General features: G+C 42.5%; 1 protein-coding gene across 1 annotated transcript in view; it reads left to right on the top strand.

Annotated features, from left to right (window-relative positions):
- The window catches only part of CACNA1H (calcium voltage-gated channel subunit alpha1 H), a 1,502,131-nt gene that overhangs the window by 1,385,631 nt on the left and 96,882 nt on the right, over window positions 1-19,618 (top strand). The window contains exons 28-29 of the mRNA XM_086940723.1: window positions 3,893-4,026; window positions 6,646-6,716. Coding sequence (XP_086796849.1) covers window positions 3,893-4,026; window positions 6,646-6,716 — 205 coding nt within the window. The remainder of the gene's footprint in view (window positions 1-3,892; window positions 4,027-6,645; window positions 6,717-19,618) is intronic.

The raw sequence follows: 19,618 nt of genomic DNA, 5'->3' as shown, positions 1-19,618 counted from the left end.
TGTTGTGATTGGTAGGCACTCAGGCTCCCCTGACTAATCACAATGCTGCAATGCAGCATTGTGATTGGATTTGAGCATCCTGATTTGACACTCAAACAAGGAATGTGGGCCTGGGCATGTTCTCCAGGCAGGCTATAATGCAAATACAACAAATGGGATTTTAGTGTTTCAGAAAAGGTTGGGCGCACTACCTAGTGTGAACGTTAATGTGTACTGAGTGCTAAGTTAGGGCGTGGTGCGGAAAGGCGAGCGGATAAGACCCCTTAACCGCTCTAAAATAGGTCAGTCACCTAACCTACAGAACAATGTAGAACAGCAATGCCCTCGCACACAACAATCACGGTATTTCAACAGTGGTTAAGAAGTTTACAACATTCTATGCATAGAACCAAAAATGAAGACAATTGCAATCCTGTTCGGTTTCTTAGGTAATGGATGTAGGTTTATTGGTTCCACAACCAGCCGACACGTGTTTCATCGCGTGGGAACAAATCACTGTGACTCCTCAGGGCTTATGACACGATCTAAAATCCTATAGGTCTGAAGTGATGTGTCTACACAGTCTGTTAGCATATGAACTTGATAGTCCTACACGCCCCAGCCGGGTAAATGTACCATAGGGAAGGAGAAAAAAAAGCCGCTTTTAGCGTCTAGGGAGGTTCCAGGTGTGGTGGTACCTTCCGTAAATATGAGTGACAACCGAAGTGGGATTAATTATATCTTCTAGTAGTGGTCTCCCAACGAGAATCTGAGTTCATGAGTAAACGGGTTGAGAATGTTCTATCGGCCGTGCTTAATGAGTGTGTTCATCAAGCCTCTAACCGGGAGGGGATACACCTACAGGCTCCGGTTCACACGGGTAAGTCGTAAATCTGGAAGTGTCGTAAACACAGTATCCCTCCTCCTTTGGTTCCCGGTCGCCGTGTTCCAAACACAGCCTACAGAGTGGGGTTATCTCATTATAGTGGGCACCATGGAGTGGCAGCCATTAAACCAACTGACCTAATTAACAGTGGGGGCCGTGACCCCCCCTGGCTTGCCGGTTACAGGGTGTGAGAGGGCACGGTGGTCGCAGGGGGTCAAGCGAGGATGCGCTAAAAAAAAAAATGGAAAAAATTAACTTACCTTCCCACCGGGTCCCATGTCTCTACCGTACTCCTCAGGAATCAGGAAGCATAGACAGGCCCCACTGACCAATCACAATGCTGCAATGCAGTGTTGTGATTGGTAGGCACTCAGGCTCCCCTGACTAATCACAATGCTGCAATGCAGCATTGTGATTGGATTTGAGCATCCTGGTTTGACATTCAAACAGCGAATGTGGGCCTGGGCATGTTCTCCAGGCAGGCTACAATGCAGCCTGAATGGAGAATATGGAAAGTGTGTAGGATTAGTTTGGGCAGCCTGAGAGGGCCGACCAAACAGTCACTGCGCACTTAGGAGTGGACAAACCACGTCTTCCCTGCCCTGTTCCAGAGTAGAGCAGCCCGCCCACCTGCCTGCCCGCTAAGCAGCACAAAACGCATAAAATGATAATAACTGAAAGTTATAATTTTATGTTTTCTCTTCTCGCACTGCTTGAAAGCAGTGGGGCAGCGCTCCTCCACCATAGCAGAGGAGCCGCCACTGCTAATGGGCCAGAGAGCCACTGGCCAATCTTAAAATCAGCCTCTAAGTTAGCAAAATCTCTAGGGCAGTGAGTCTGCATTATATGCTGTGTCCCTAACACCTGGCTTTGATTTAGAGAAGGCCTTCAATACTCTGTTTCGAAGAAGCAAAAATGATTTACCATTATCACTTATGTCAAACTTGCCACGTGTGCTTCAGGCATATATTGAAGGCTCCGATTTACTTATGCTTCCTGCTATTTTTATAGTGATATAGAAAATATTTTTAATTCGAGTTCCATAAGTTCATTCAATACATTTGGACCTATTAAATGAATTTTTGGGGGAATCATTTAATTTAGAGTTCCATGCTGTATAATGCACGCTGCATAATGAATTCTTCTGTCTAACTTGGGAGAAAATATGAAATGAAGTTATTTAATTCTGGGTTTCTCTCTGTATCAATTACGTTCCATAAGTCACTTTATTTTTACTTATATCAGATAAAGATCTCAAATACCTTTAAAGAAGTGATTTTTGGATAACATACTGATCTCACAACTCATTCCTTGATCAACATTTTACCTCAAAAGTTTCTTTGTAAAATACGTTGGAGTCGTGTGATGTTTCCTCTATGTCCATAGCGTGCACCCTTTATTTCAATCTGCTGAAATGTAATACTTTAATAACATTTCCCTGCTCTGGTTGAGCCGAGCAGGGGATGTACTATGTTGCTACACAGGTCATCAAAAAAGTTTTTGCAAAAAATGAAAACAGAGTTTATGCTTTATCCTATACTTTTCATAGTTCTGTCTCACACAAAATCTCAACGCCTATACCTTCAACTAGCGTAATGTTGCGGATACCCTCCATTTCTGAACCATGCAACCATGAAACTCAAAATACACTTACAATCATGGCGAAATAAGTTCTTCATTCATTGATGTGTTTAATTGTTTTAAATAAAACTTTGAGGCATATTTATTTAAGCTGGACTTTTTTTGGAGGAGTGGCCTGCCTGTACCAAATGATCAGTACTATAAAACCAGTGTCAACAAATAATGCTAGGCATACCTCAAATGTAATCTTAGGAGGTCATTTACTAAAGATTTTCACAGGCACTGGCGTGGCTCAAATTGATGCAATATTGATTCGATTCACGTACCACTGTAAAAGCCTATGGGTGCATCGCAGAACTGGCACACGCTCAGTAAAGAGCCCTTCTAATTTTCCATTTGGAATCTGTGTTCAACAATATAAAACATGTGATGTGTGTATTTATTCATTGTGTTGTCACAGAACCATCATGGTAATTTCAAGCTTTTATGTTTTTGTTTTAACTTTAATCTTCCTTAGTAAATTCAGAATGCTACAAACTAAAGAATAGTACTTTGAAAGCCAAAACCCCCCAGTTATTAAGGACAGGAACAATCAAGTAAGGCATCATGTTAAATAGTCCCATACATAAAGGTGCTAAAACCACTACAGAAGGAAAATTGAAGGTGAAGGAAAAGTGAAAATAAGAAGAGATTCGGAGAACAAATATTAAAGGGGCTAACTAGATTTGGGTGGGTAAGTTAGCTATAGGAAGCAATAAAACCAATACTGAAGCACTTACATTAAAAAACTAAAAGTATGTAGAAACCAAGAGATGCAGAAAATTGTCAACCATAAAAGGGAACACTGGTACAAAAGGTAATTTCACAGAAACAGAAATGTATCGAGGTTCAAATACAATTACAGTAGCAATCCACATATGTGCTCCAAAGGTTGCAGTAGATAATCTTTTATTATGGCTTGAATCTTCTCTGGGGGTGTTGCACTTTAATTGTAATAAACAAGGAAGCTTTTCACAAAACCATTTCTAGAGTATGTAAAGTAATACTTCTGTAGTATTCATGCCTTTGTGAAGTGGCCCAAAGAATCCAAACTTGGAATAATCAGGTACTATTCATTGACTGTTAGTACTATTAGAAAGGAATGTGCACTTTTTGCACTTTACTAACAAGGAGTAAGATGGTTTAGGGTTGATTTGCAAAGAAAATTAAGAGCACATAGAAGAGTACTCTTGCAGTATTTCTTCCCATACTTATGAATGCTTTTTTGAATCGGCCCCCGGATGTGTTATCCATAAATGGACGTATTTTGTAATGGGGGCCTTTTCAATACATGGGATGACTCAATCTATAAACATCAGACATCATGCTATTATGTGTTTTTTTGTCAATTTCATGATTGGCATCCCTTTCCATGAGTGTCTTGTCCTTGTTTACATTTGACTATAGATGGAACCAATTGGATCTGGCCATAGTGCTACTATCCATCATGGGAATCACACTGGAGGAAATCGAAATCAATGCTTCACTCCCCATTAACCCGACTATTATCCGCATCATGAGAGTTCTGAGGATTGCTCGAGGTAAGATATTTTGACTTTAGATGGCGGCGCCTGTTTGCGATTTTCCGACGATAGAGTCATTGAGTACTCAATTGCCTGCTTTGAGGTCCCTGTATATTATTTAAAGCCAAAAAAGTAAATCCGTAGAGATTAAATCTAACCTTAAAATATGTTCTGTTGATCCAAGTCTATTTAGACGGTGGTCTGAAGTGAACTGATGACAAAGATGTCTGCACTATAAACAGATATCACATTTATGCCAGTAGTGCTCTTAGTTACTGAAGAGCTGTTCTTATTTTATGACCAGTGACACTCAGCATTTACTTACTCTGACGTGACACCATCACAGAGACGCCATTTGCTATTGCTTGTATCATAATCAGTCAATTGACAATGCAAACTTCCAGTATAAACAAAATCTCTAAACATCCAATCGTTTTTTTCCCAATTTATTTGAGCTTCTCTTTTACCTTTACCTGATCCTCAGTATGTTTATTGCTGGCTAATGTTGTAAGAGGAGCTTTAGAGTAAATTGCACGAATATTTGACAAGCAAGTTTTGTTTGAAATATTCTTTATTGTGCTTTCTTTGAAGATGAGTGTGTATTTATCCTTTTGTTGAAATCATCTGTTGTAAACACAGTGGGGCCGATTCACAGAACTAACTTAAGACAAAATCCTAAACTTACTACTTTTGGTATTCACAGAAGTTAGAATTTTGTCTTAAGTTTCTCTTAAGACAAACTTAAGACAGACTTAAGACAGACTTAAGACAAAATCCTAACTTAAGTCTGCCTTAAGTTTGTTTTAAGACAAACTTAAGACAAAATCCTAACTTCTGTGAATGCCAAAAGTAGTAAGTTTAGGATTTTGTCTTAAGTTAGTTCTGTGAATCGGGCCCAGTTTTCGCACAAGACTACCACTGATTGGATACAAGGGTTTCCTGAGCATTTCATCATCGTGATGATATGGATCATTTTCTCTTTAACAAATCAAAATACAAGGGTCTAAATCTGAACTGAAATACATTCCTAGATGTCTTTCTTCCAGCTTGCACGTTCTGCAAGATGCTTTACAGCTTGTACTTGTCACACATGATAATCTATGCGCAATCTGACATTGAGAGGACATTAATGACGTGTAGATTCTGGAGCACTTGATCTGGTTCAAAATATGTAAGAACCTGCTTTCAATGTAGAATGTCCGCGCTCAAGGTTACATTGTTCAATTTCATGTTCAGATATCCTGATCAATAAACCTAATCTCTTTGCCTACAACTACAGTGTTCGATCTTATTCAATGGTGAAATAACTGTTTGTCAAAGTTGAAGGGCCTTGCTCAAGGTCAAGTTGTTCAATTACATGTTCAGATATCCTGATCAATAAACCCAATCTTTACCTACAACTGCAGTAAAAAGATGCCAACTCAGTGCTATAAACATTATATTTTATTTCATTTTCAATTGCTAGAAAGCATTTCACTTTTGGGCACTGTTTTGATGACATATGAAGTTGCGAGCATCTATTAGATGTTTGCTAGCCTAAGTAAAAACAATTTGGTGAATTTATAACAGTGCCGAGTGGTTGGTTTACTAAAAAAAATGCTATCTTCACTAAGACACAATGAAGCAACCCACCGATATGTCAAAAATCACAAGTAATTAGAGATAAGAACAGTCAGTGATATTGAAGTGTCTACCAGAAGCTAAATTTAAATCTTTTGCCCGAGTGCCTGGCATAGTATAAAATATAGCAAACACAAGGAGATGATGGATGGAGCGCTGAAACTTTTCAGACACTCACCCCAGTCACAGATCTGGGTTGAATCCATCATCATTCTTTAGCTCACTTCACCCCCTCCTTGTGTTTGCATAGTATAAAACATACCACTTCTACATCTTTATTTATACTTTTCATTGTCTGTTCTTACTTTGTGGAGTTAGGATTCAGTTCTATTTTATCAGTCTGGGGTGTGGGCTTTTTGTAGACATTCCCCCAGGTCAGATTATTGTGGAATATAAGGGATGGCTAAGGTGTGTCTTCAAAAGTCAATAGGCAAGAGTGAAGAAAGGAGAAATGGAGGGGGTAATATAAAACTCACCTGTATCGCCCTCATGCATCACTACTGTACTGTATATATAAAATAACCTTATAATAAAAAATTCTTTGAAATAAAAAAAAAAACAAAAAACAAAAGTCAATAGGCAAGCCACATGTTTTATTGAAGAATCTTATTTAGACTGCCAAGTATTTTTTAGGAATTTCAAAACGGAGATGTCTGTTTGGTTTTTAATTAAAAAAAGGTTCTATGATTACTGTATTTGATGAAAATATACCCGTGACAACGACTAGAATGAAAGAGATCTTATTTGAATGCCTAGTAAAAGAATCAGCCTCTCTGTTTTTATAAAAACAACTTTTTGTTAATCTTTTATTAGGACACGATTGTCCTACCTACCCATGGGCAAGTAAGTTACTCTTAACTATGACTCATACTCAAGTACCCTCATGAAAGTTTATGATTTTGGACTTGTTATTCGGTATATCTCAGACATAAGAAGGTAGCACTCAGATATTTTGTATTACAAAGCAAGAAGGTAATATTTTAAAAACAATGGTTTAACTTTGGTTTTCAATTCCAGTTCTCAAACTCTTGAAAATGGCAACGGGCATGCGTGCTTTACTGGACACAGTGGTACAGGCTTTGCCCCAGGTAAGAGCAGGACTTTCGATTCTTCACTGCCGTTGTTCCAAGTTTCAATTGCCAGAAGTTAACAGGGAGGTTGTCATGTTTCAAGTGGCCTTGCATTTTCACTGTATGTTGGCACATCTTATCTCTGTAAACCTGCATGCAATGCATGAGCTTGTCCCAACAATGTTGTGCTCACATTGCAGTGATGACGTAAACTTGCATTCATGGGAGTAAAGTGCCAGTGGTTGTGATGCACCAAGGGTATCTGTTCTGAACTCCATTGTGGTGCATGTGTGGGGCTGAGTGGTTCAGTCTTCGTCCCTTATATCAGAACAACTATACTGAATTCCACTTTGGTTCCCTGAAGTCAGAACAGCTATACTGAATTCCACTTTGCATCATGTGTGGGTCTGAGTTTTTCATTCTACTGCCCTTTTCGGAACAACTGTATATGTTAGACCTGTCAGCTTAGGGTTGTCTGCCCCCAAACATGTTACCTTCCTCATCCATATCTGCTGATCTCGCTTTTGCTGGTGTTAGGACTTGGCACACTTTACCACTGCTTACCAGTGCTAAAGTGCACGTGCTCACTCCTTAAAACATGGTAGCATTGGCTTGTACCCAATTGGACTCTGACCCCCAAGTGGTGCCACTTGGGTCCTGGACCCATGGTGAGGCCTCAGTTTTTGGGCTCTTTTGCGACCGCTATAGGGCTGTTGGTTATAAAACGTTGTCACTCAAAAAGCACACCAACGTTAGGGCCTGTCAGCCGAACCCTTCGTGCTACAGCATCAATCACTCAGAGAGAGCAACATCTCTTAGTACTGGCCCAACTGTTCAAAACAACAACAAGATCTTCACGCTACAGGGACACCCGTCCTCAACACCAAGACTGCTCTTTGCACTACATTGATGAGCGTCCACAACACTTCCCTGCTTCTCGCAGGCCCCTCCACTGTGAAAAAGGACTCTGTGCTGGACTGACAAGGGTAACTTTTCAGCAGGACTAACCTGGTCCCTGAACCCGACCCTCACTGTCAGCCTGAACTTGTGACTTTTTTTTCCGGTCTTGCAAAACTAGGTAGCAGTGAGTGGTGCTTCTTTACTTTTTGGTCCTATTTTCACTGAAATCTACTGATTGGACTTTTGTTGTTTGGTCTTCGTTTTATTTATTAAAATGTACTCTATCCATCTAATTTGATGTGGGATGCTCTATGAGTAGTGGTTTCATTTTATTACTGTTTGAAGTATTGCACAAATACGTTACACATTGCCTGTAAGTTAAGCCTGAGTGCTCTGTGCCAAGCTACCAGAGGGTGAGCACAGGTTAATTAGGGGTTTGCTTGTGACTTCACCCTGACAAGGTTTGTGGTTGCTGCTTGAGTAGGGTTTTCACCCCCCTCAACCAGTAACCCAATTTCTTACAATACTGAAATGCACTTTGGGGCATGTGTTTCAGTCTTGGGCCCTTATTTCAGGTGCCCCATGCCAGTCGAATTCTAACCAAAACACCATTTTTATTGTTTATGGGAGGTGATGAATGCCTGAATGTTCCAAACATGGTGGTTAGGAGTGGATTGAGATTCCAAAAGAAGACATTGTTTAAGGGTAGTCGCAGCCATTATCAGGAAAATACAACCCTGTTGTCATGCAAGTTTATGGTGTATATAAAACGTTATAATAGCAATGGGCCTGATTCACAAAGCAACTACTGTGTTTTAAAGTTACGAGTGCAGAGTCTCCACACTCAGGCGGAATCTCATCTCCGCACTGAGAACTGAAGTGCGTAGATTCCGATCCGAGTGCGAAGACTGTGCACTCGTAACTTTCCTACACACGTAAGTACCTTTGTGAATTGGTCTCTAAGCGATTATTAACCATCTCCTGCATACTGAAAACACATATCTAATATGTTGTTGGTACACCACTGAAAGGACTAGATGCATGCATGTTCGAATGTAGATCTTAGAACACAGATCTCTAACCTTTTCTCTAATAAAAGCTACTAATGTTCAAGGAAAATCCTCCCAACTACTAATATGATTAGAGTTGTAATGGTAACCACATAAGATAAGGTTACATTAGTGGCCGCCATAGACAAGATTACCAACAGTAATGACCTCAGTGCATCGGGTACGGTTGCCAGTAGTAATGTAAAAAAGCTAAATCAGGTTGGAATGCCTCTACATGGATAATAGATGACAGCCATAGCTGCAATGCCCCTAGCACCAAGAGAATAATATTGGTAATATGTCTCCCCAGTAAGATTGGATTTTTATAACTGAAATATCAGCTTTAAATATATTTTGGAAATTCAACCATTTTTCCCAAAACATCAACTTATGAGTTCTGAAAATGCACACATGCTCGTCTTGAATCAACACGTTTCAATTTTGGTATACATATATTAAATCAACCAAGTTAAGATTCTAATTTAGTTCACAGGGCTGCACATGGGAGAGCTGCTTACAGGTAGCAGGAGAGCGACTAGCGTCTCTTGAGCTACTCGTTGGAGAATCCTGTCTTAGAAGGATTCAACCTAAAAAAGCTTTTCATGGTGTATCGCTATATGTCATGAGAAATATCAAATAGAAATAATATCATAACCACTACATCAACCTACACTGATTTGTAAAATAATTATATAATTAAGATTCTCAATACCACTTACACTTAACTTCCTTTAGATCACAGCATTTCTTAGCGCTGAAAGTTCAGCTCACTGAGCTACCCTTGAAGCTTAATGGAAATGAAGGAGTTCCGATTCTGCAATACGCTTCGGCCTGAGCACTTAAAAATAGATCACTGCAACTTCATCCTTTTGTTGTCTTTAACGTTTTCAGAGATCCTGGTGGAGACCCAAGGTGGGCTACATCAGTTGCAAAATTTTAGTGTTATTAAAAGACAGTTACAGATGATATATTTTCCCAAGGTGAAGCGGATTGCTGGGTGGTAGCAGCAGGTACCACCACTGCCGTGCCTCCAGCCGCACCTTGACAACGGCTGCATTTCATGAGAAATGACTCTTGACAGGTGTCCCTGGGACTCCTGTGTACCGTGCGCATGGCTGGATGAACCGCCAAGGTAGGGGTTGTCGTTGCAGGGATAACAATCTCTGGAACAGCTAGGCATAGGTTGAGCCAGAGACTGCCTGCAGCTGGAGCGCGCCAAAAAAACTCACTCTCCAGGTGGGAGAGAAAGGTCTGGAAAACCCTTTGTGAGGAAACGCTGCATTCACTTCTGAGCCCAGGACAAAGCTGATGTGAGGAAGGAGTTACGTCTCCAGGCAGGGGCGTAACACAGGCCTCCACGGTGCCGGAGGGCCCCAAAGCTCCAGGGGGCCCCCTCAGCACAGCACTCTGGCTGCAGACGTCCTGATTGACCCCTGAGGGGCCCCTCCACATGCCTTGCAGGGAGGCCCCCTCAAGTTTCATACGCCAGTGCCTCCAGGGCAGAGTTTTTTAATCTTTTGACTTCTGTGGACCCCTGATGAAACATTCCTGGAATCCGGGGAACCCCAATGGGTCATTTACTGAAAGCCAGCGACACACGACCTAAGAAATTTCTATGATTTGAAACAAAATAAAAGTATAAAAACAAATGTGCACTGCACAGATGCTCAAATATTGAAATATTGTATGCAATTCACAAACAAATATAGCAAATGGGTTAAAATGTTTAATGTTGATTCCTGGCTCTGGATCAACAAAAGAATCCCCTTCAAGCTACTCATGCATGGCAACAAAGCCCTCCACAACACCGGACCTGCATACCTCAACCACCGCCTCTCCTTCGACACACTCACCAGACATCTCCTCTCCTCCCAGCTGGCCCTGGCTACTATCCCACAGACCCGCAAAACCTCAGCCAAAGGAAGAACCTTCTCCTACCTCACTTTAAAGACCTGGAACTATCTACCGCTACATCTCAGGCAATCACCTTCACTGTCTCAATTCAGGAAGGACCTCGTGACCTGGCTCTTCGATTGAACTGCAGAACACCTCCATCCCCCCACCCCAGTGCCTTGAGACCCTAACGGGTGATTAGCCGTGCTCTATAAGAACCCTGATTGATTGATTGATTGATTGATTGATTGATGTATCGTGCTGTGTTTTTGTTGGGCTTTTTTTCATTGGGCCATTGCTCTTTGCAGTAAGGTTATAGTGTTGCCTTCGTATGTGATTATTTATTTTTATGCTTTGATCTTTTATGTTTTTGCTGTGTTGTTATTTTGCTTTGTGTTTTGTGAATGTGTTCGGCTGTGCTCTGTAATTACTTTAGAGATGTCACCAAATTAGAAGATGATTAAGCTTAGCTCAATCAATTAATACAACCTTAGGAAAAAAGTCAGTGAGACTGAATTACCAAACCTTGGTTTGATGGTTACATTGCACCACACAATTATCCAAATTAGTACCTTCTTTTAAATCAACAACCCTTGGAGAATGTGAAAAAAGTTTGCATATCTGAATGCTTTTACCATTTTCACTGACAACTGGGTTGCAGTTGGATTAACTGATAAAAGACTCCTGGTCCTGATCAGGTTTAGTTGAGTCAAGGCCATAGCTATCACTGGTGCAGCAGGTGCAGTGGCGCCAGGTCCAAAAATGTGACGGTCCCACTGCATCCCAATTATGGCTGTCTTTTACTAGCCCATAGAGTGAAGGGGCCGATTTTCTTCGCTTCCATTAGGGTCATTGCTGCCTTGCTACACCCCTGTTGCAGAAGCTTTTTGATGCTTTAACAATTATTTTAGGTGTTGAAAGTGGAGCAACATCTAAGTGTCAAAGCATACTTGTACACACCCTCTCACACAGACAACACTCAAAAACACTCAGTCTCCTTCTCATAATCCCTCATCCTTTCATCTCCCTACTTGCAAGCCCCAAATTCAAAACAAGAGACTCTGTTCCTATGCCTGACAGGTGACACATTTAGCCCTCTTTTCGCACAACCTGTTGTATGTCTGCAAAGTATTGAAAAAGATTCATTTGTTTCATGGGCCTTTGGCTTGACTGTCAGTCAGCAACAGACAGTGTGTCCTGGTTAGAGTCAACCCCTGGCATGCTTCTGGTATGCTTCTATCTTAAATTGAGAGTGCTGGCTTTAGGAATGAATTGTTTACATTATTGCCAGAGCTTAAAGGGAGATGTCAAATTATCTGAATTTCATACAAACCGATTTAGCATTCATTTGCTATTACAAAGCGGTTCATTGTATAAACATTTACAGTTTCACATCCCTATGATTTGCTGCGCTGCACTGCATGACAGGGAAAGGGCAGGAATGCACCGTATTTAACCTCTTCGATGCTTATGACGGAACGGTTCCGTCATCAGCACAGCCCAACCGAAGCTGTTGACGGAACCATTCCGTCATGACCACACCTGTTTTTCGAATCTTCAGCACAGCGCGAAAATTCGCACCGCCCTGAAGAGGTTAAGTCAATACGGCACATTCCTGCCTTATCCTGGTGCAAGGGCTCATGCAGGATTGTTTTGTGCAGGAAGGAGCACCTTCCTGCACAAAAACAATAATGAGAGGCATATTCCTCTTTCTGTGTGTGCTGCATTCTGCAGCAGACACATTAAGGGGAAGTAAAAAGAAGAAATAAAGATATTTCTCCTTGTGACCCTCCCCTGGCGCATTACCTCGTTTTCCAGTTCTGGTAAATGTGGAAATGCAACAAAAACCATGGGAGTAGCATGGGAACACCCACGCAACGCCCATGGATTGCCTTGCCAGTGCAGAGTAAGGCAACGCAGCGATTTGCGCTGCGTTGCTTTACTTCAGATTTATGGAGCAAATTCAGGGCCGTGCAAAGTGGCCTTGCGTGGCTTCATAAATCTCATTTAGGACTTGCGTCGCTCTTGCACCACCTTTCGTGGTGCAAGAGCGCCACTGCGCCACTCATGAATAGGCCCCTTGATGCTAATTAATAGGTGATGCGAAAACAGAGTCAGAGGGGAGAACAGGGATTTCCTGAAAATCCTAAATGTTTCTAGGAGCAGGTAACACATAGGTAGATATATGGTGCCCTATGGGGATAGATTCTAAATTAATAAAATATCAATACAGGAATTCATCATTATTGCCTGTCAGTGAATCAAAATGCAAATGTTACACACAATTCATACACATCATTGCCTTTTGATCCAGGTTGCGCGCACATTTCTTAAGAATCATCCCAATTTATTCATCGTGTTCAATGGAATTTGTACTGGAAAAACACATTGCATTGTAAGCTAATGTGTTTACTTCGTGGATATGCAGTCCTCACATATCTATTTCCTTTGAAGTGTCCAAAAGTGAAAATTATTTGTCCATGGTACACTCAAAGAGTATTACACACAGCCTGTTCCTCAGCCCTAAAGACACTTTAACGGCTCCTGCTGTGTGACGATATTCTAAATACTTTGTACTATACTTAAAAGCTGAATGGAACTTCTCAACAAGGGGTTGTTGACATGTTTCAGCCAGTGAAGGTACAAAGGACTAAGGGCCATATTATGAAGGTGAGTTGTGTCGCTTTTGTATCAAGCAATGTGGTGGATGCATGATGCAACCCTCCAATGCGATTGGTGCAAGGATGCCTGCATTGGCAATCGTCAGACCCTTGTGCACCAGCGCTGGGGAAAAAACAGGAATGCGCTGTAATGTAATAAATATGACACATTCCTGCCCTTTCCCTGTAATGCAGCGCCGCACAGCAGGGTGGCTTGCTGTGCTGTGTTGCGTTACTTTCTCATAAATATGGCCCGATATTTTTTCACTATAGTACGAGAGTCTTTGGACGACCGTCTTCGTGAATGCAAAACTACACTACTGCGCTGGTCTCAGTGTGTTCGGTCTGTCCGATAAACGCCTTCCGCCGAGTGGAAGTAAGTTGATATATTTCCCAGGTGAATATATAGTCCTGACATATCTATTTCCTTTGAAGTCGAGACGCGCATTGGCCATTCATTCAGTCGTCAGGTCTAAGATACAAAGTCACTTTTTCACCTCAGAAATTATACATAAAATATATACTACAAGTGAACAATATTCCCATTCTCCACAACACTATATACACACTTTGTCCATCTCAGAAATCTTAACTCCTTCCATGCTCATGACGAGCTGAGCTCGTCATGAGCCACGGCGCTCCGGTGCTCATGACAAGCTCAGCTCGCCATGAGCCGTGGAACGCTTGCATGCGGGGATAATTCCCCTGCTGTGCTGAGCGTTCCACGGGAACGGGTGTGGTCATGACGAGCTGAGCTCGTCATGAGCACAGGAGCGCCGTGCCTCATGACGAGCTGAGCTCGTCATGAGCATGCGGGCGCCGTGCGCGCCCCCCTCCCCCCAGCTCAGCGGGAAAATAACCCCCGCAGCGAAGGGGTTAAGATGTACAATCTGTGCAAAGGTTTTACTTTGAGATGGCCTGAACGATATTGTAAACGTGAGTGAATAAAATCCCACGTTCTACCGCTTTTTGTGAAGCTTTCCACAATTTTAGTACAACACCAATGTGGCCATGCGTGACATTGGAAACCGTCACAGAGAGAAGCGCGTTAAAACCCACAAGCCTATGCCTACATACCATCGCATCCATTATCATATCAACTCCCTCTGAATACTACTTCAAATTTCAGGCGTCACCAGCTCCACCTGGGGAATTCTCTATATTTTTCTTCAAGCACATTCAACATTGCTTTAAGTTACTGAATGCCAAAGGGTGTGTGAAATTCACAAAATGTTCAGCAAAATTACACATAATTACGCAACATGCAATGTCGTCATTTAGTGCTATATTTTTTTAGTGCGTTATTTTTTTAAGCAACGACTCACATCAGGCTAAACAATTGCCCAAAAAAAAAAAGCACGGTGAACAACAGCCACTTATGCTCTGTTGTTCATATGTGTTCGCAGTAAAATTGGACTGCGAATGGAACATACTTAAGCGGCGTGGTGTAATGGCTTAAGCTCTGGAATTTTTGGCTAATAAGCATAAAGCAAAATTCTTGAAATTACTCACATTTTACTGGCGTAATTAAAACCTCACCCATGCTTAAGGTCAATCCCCTTTTATCTATGTAAACCAGTGCTTTAAATGGAAATAGAAAAGTGCTGGTACCCGCCTATTGAATGTATTGCTACAGTGCTGAGAAATGCCAGTACTCTACCTTTTAAGAAGCTCAGGCACTCGCTACCGACCGGACAGTAGCTGCCCATCTAAAGCACCAATGTAAAGAGGTTGTAATTCGTAGCAAACACCCATGGCTTTTCAGGCAAAACTATATGTACCTATGAGCGTGACCTGACTATGGGACTTATTTTCAAGCCCCTTGAGCCGCGCCTACGTCCCTTTTTCCCATGTTAAAAGTGAAATCCTAGCTCCAAAGGTAAGAAACATTGTCCAAACTAGGAGCCAGAGGAATAATACATTAAATTCTTCAATTTGTTCGAGATGGATGCACTGCTGAGTGCCTTTGCATTGAACTTTGTACCACAGGGTGCATGCACCATGAGTAGAAATCTCATGCAGGACAGTGCTGGCTTGCCTTTGCACCATTGTACAACACTTGGTGATGCGCTAAATTAGTTGTAGCGAAAGGAAGAACATACAGCGGGCAACTCTTGCTAAATATAAAGGGACTCCCGTCGGATAGTTATAATGCCCATTCCCAGTGGCGTAAAATTAGCCCCTGAGCCCCCGCAGTGTGGGGTGCCCTGAGCTCCAGAGGCCCCCTCCAGCACTGTGCAAGATGTGGCAGCCACTGGCCTGAGAGCTCCTAACTGGGTCCGAAGCATGGTGGGCCCATTATATACTCTGCATACCCCCGTCAAGTTTTGTCGCTCCCTGTTCCTTTGCAGTCTCTAACGAAACACTTTGAATTAACTGCAAAGAACGAATTGTAGCGCTAAGATGCACGCCAGAACCCAATTGTATTCCAGTTCATTCATTCCTTCTCTTGGCCCTGATGAAGCCACATTGTAGTAAGTCACGAAACACCTGCTGGCTTCAGTTCTGAAAAAAGGATAACCATTAAAATGTGACCAAAAACTACTGATCCTGCATCTGATTAGATGTTAAGCACATCAATCTTATAGTCCAATAAATAACAGAGACCTGTGCCAATCGCCTCAAAGACCTGCTGCAGTTAGGTCTCACTGGAAATCCAGTGGCACAACTAGAAGAGAAGTAGAGGCAGCACCAGGGATGAAGTCACACTTTAGCCAGTATGGTCATTTCAAAATCCTTTATTCAACTTTGTATAATAACACAGGACAACATCCAACAGCCAACAGTCAACGTGTTTCGATCCCTTTTTAGGAACGTATTCAGGGCAAAAAGATTTTTAGATGGACCACGTTCCATACAATGAGTCAAGGCTATAATAAGCCCAAATGGACCAACAACTGTGGGATTCAGTTTCTAGATGACGTTGTCACAGCGTTACAGCTGAGTTCTGTTTGCTGCGCTAGATCACTCTAGGTTACCTGACAAGATTCTATATAATCATGCAAACTGTATATGTCCAGTATCCAAGAAATCCGAAGAGAGTTCCGCTTATATGTAGGCCGGCACTGGGTTATCTGGATTCTGATTGATGTGGTAAATCGCTCAGAGTTGTCTGGATAAAAGTCCCATTTGATCATACGAACTATATGCATCCAATATTCAAGGAATCCCAAGAGAGTTCTGTTCACATGTAGTTGCGCTTAGGTATCTGAATGTGCAAAGATGACATTGTGCCCGGAAAATGGAATCCAGCTGTAATTAAATCAATAATCCGTAGATGACGACCATCTTTCAATTGGAATGAGAATATGATAAACCACATTCGTTTGAATCAAATCAGCCTCGGAGTTCGGCGGTAATGTATACGCCCAAGCCCACGGTACGAGAGAGCAATCATTAAAATGTGCATTATGTAAATTGTGCGCAATATTTACACAGCATAGACTACTTTCCATAAATTAACCCCCAGATGCATCAAAGTGATGTTTTGCGAGTCCTTAATAGCAAATTTTAAGGATTCGCTATTAAAGACTCGCAAAACGGGATGCATGTAGGAATCAAATTTTTTTTGTGCGATTCCCACTGATTCCTTATTTGCGATTCGCTAATTGCTAATCGCAAATAAGGAATGGCTTTCCCATTCATTCCTATGGGCCTTAGGCCCATGGGAATGAATAGGAAAGCCATTCATTATTTGCGATTAGCAATTAGCGAATCGCAAATGTGCCGCAATTTCATGGGTGCCAGGGTGTCCGAAGGACACCCTGTTGCACCCCTGAAAAGGCAATGTTCACTGGTGTTGCGCACACACATGTCCCAAGGACATGTGTGTGTAATATACCACTTAGAAAAATGCACTAAAGTGCATATTTCTAAGTTTTAGCTATTTACCACGATGTTTGACTTCGCGGTAAATAGCGAACCCAGATTGCGAATTCGCAATCTTGGAATGATTCATGCATTGCATTTAAGGAATCGCAAATTGAGATTCCTTAAATGCAATCGCAATTTGAGAACTCACAATTATTTGCGAATTCTTAAATTGCGAGTGCATGAACCCTTGAAGCATCTCAAATGCCATTTTTGCGGGCGCAAACGGTCGATTTTTGCGATTCGCACCGTTTGCGCTCGCAAAAATTAATGATGCATCTAGCTGAGAGTCCCTAATCTGTCTTTAATGGTGATGCACAATTTCCCCCCATTCGTGCATTGCTGCCTGTTTTATATCTGAATGTTACAGCCCCTTTGTCCTGCTGTGGACTGTGCGCCCTGTTGCTGGGTAAAGTCCCACAAGTCCGTGGTCTGCAGTCGAATAGCTCCGTGTCACGTCCGGTCTGCATATTAAGCGACTAACACCGTGCTCCCTGCTTCTTTCATCCATCTGGTGTAAGCTGCGGGAAGTGCCAGCCTCAATAAAATGCCTGACAGCACTGAGTTACCTCAGCCGAGGGAAGCCGCTCTCCCCTGCGACTCGCCAGAAATCACTTTATATAGCCAATCAGATGTAACGTTGTCAAACGGCTTTTACAGGTAATAGCTGGGGCATATGGAACCACTCTCAAGTGACCCTCTTAGGAGTAAATTTGTGTGTCCTCTTGGGGTGCTCAACTCTCGTTCTGGTGCTTTGTGGGACGTGCGGTGCTTCGTTTTCTACACATTCCTATCGGGTTTTTGCAGGCAAAGGTAATCTCCACATTTTGCACGTTTTTCTCCTCCCAGACGCATAAAGGCAATTGAAGAAACAGGAAACGGCGAGAATGTGCTTGGAATAAAAACAAAAGGGCGTGGAATCCCGCCAAAAAGGCCGCATCCGTCCCTTCGTGTATGAGACACCTCACCTCAGGCACAGTCATTCACAAGAATGTATCTCCTGGGTTTGAAGCAGACACCAGTTCAAGGGTGTGTGGTAGTCAGAGATAAGCAATACATGTTTTTTATAGCAGGTTCAGTGAATGAGAAGTGAGTTACTTCACTTCTATAACAATTATTTATAAATGAGAAAGATGGGCGGTAATCTGATTATCGCATAATACACTTGCCCTGCTTACATATAGTCAGTGCTTGAAATGGAAAAATAGTGCTGGTTCCCTGTACCAGAGTACCTGCTTGTTTCTGAGAAGTAGCTATGGTCTACAATAAACAGTATTATGCCACTTTTGCGAAGTGCAGGTACTCTACCTCCCAAAAGGTGGAGAAGTGTGGCTCAATGGTTAGACGCGGCAGACCCGGAGGCAGAGGTCGGCCCGGGACCAGGGTTCAATTCCCGACGCGGCCGGGTGCAGGACCAATGTCAGCGGCCCGATAAATCTCGCCTTGGGGCCACTCTAACCATGGGGTCCCACGCTGCAACTCTGGGCAATAGCTTGCTTAATCTCCACTCCGGCCCCATCACCGCTGGGGATGCCTGGCTGCACCTTGGGGATGCCCAGTAAAGGGACCATCTCACACGGAAAGCCAGGACGGGTTCCCCAGTGGTACAGCGCCGGGACGCTCCAGGGTAACCACGCGCTTTATAAATCCATTATTCATTCATTCAAAAGAGGAAAGTGCCAGTTCTCAGTCTGGACAGTACTGGCCCATTTAAAGCACTGTATATAGTAATCCTGCTGTTCCTGACTGTAAGAAAGTAGTTCCTGGATTTGGGAAATCGGTGTCCATGAGGCCCTGTATTATGTAGTCGAAGGCCTTCACTCTGGTGCATAACAGGTTCATAACAACGTAAAAAAAAAAAAAATTGTTACCGGTAATCCTTCCGCAAGTCTCTTTACCACATTATGACAGAAATAGAAACAATAAGTAAACCACACACGGACATAAACAATTTAAGATTTTGGACGGACTATATTTATGCAGTGATATGATTTTCTTATTGTACCCTCTTATTGAAATCTTGATCCAAGGTAATAGAATAGGTGGCACTGTGTTTTGATAATGTGAAGCAGAGTTTGGCACCATTTAGGGTCCAGATTCACGATGCTCTGAAGAAGTGTGTCTTTCAAAGAAAGACTATGACTAAGGGCCCGATTCACGAAGGTACTTATGTTTAACCGCTGCGGGAATTCCACAGCGGTGCAATGGTTTGATTAAGTGGGTGGGGCCGAGTCGGCCAACGGACGGGCGCAGCACTACGGAGGTAGTGCTCGCGACGGCCGTTGGCCGACGGGCGCAACGAAGGGGTTAATAAAGTTACAAATACAGAGTTCTCTGCACTCGTGGCGGAGTCTCTGCACTCGAGACATAATCCACATAGCGCACTACAGAGAGTGCGCTGTGTGGGGATTCTGCCCTGAGTGCGGAGATTATGTGCAGAGACTCAACACTCGTAACTTTACTACACGTCAGTACTATTATGAATTGTGCCCTTAGTGAAATAGCCTTTCTTTCAAAGAAGACATACTCAGGGCATTGCAGTAAGGGG

This window comes from Lissotriton vulgaris, chromosome 10 (genome assembly GCF_964263255.1).
Source record: "Lissotriton vulgaris chromosome 10, aLisVul1.2, whole genome shotgun sequence".
NCBI classification, from domain to species: domain Eukaryota; kingdom Metazoa; phylum Chordata; class Amphibia; order Caudata; family Salamandridae; genus Lissotriton; species Lissotriton vulgaris.
This window is presented reverse-complemented; position numbering and strand designations above follow the sequence as displayed.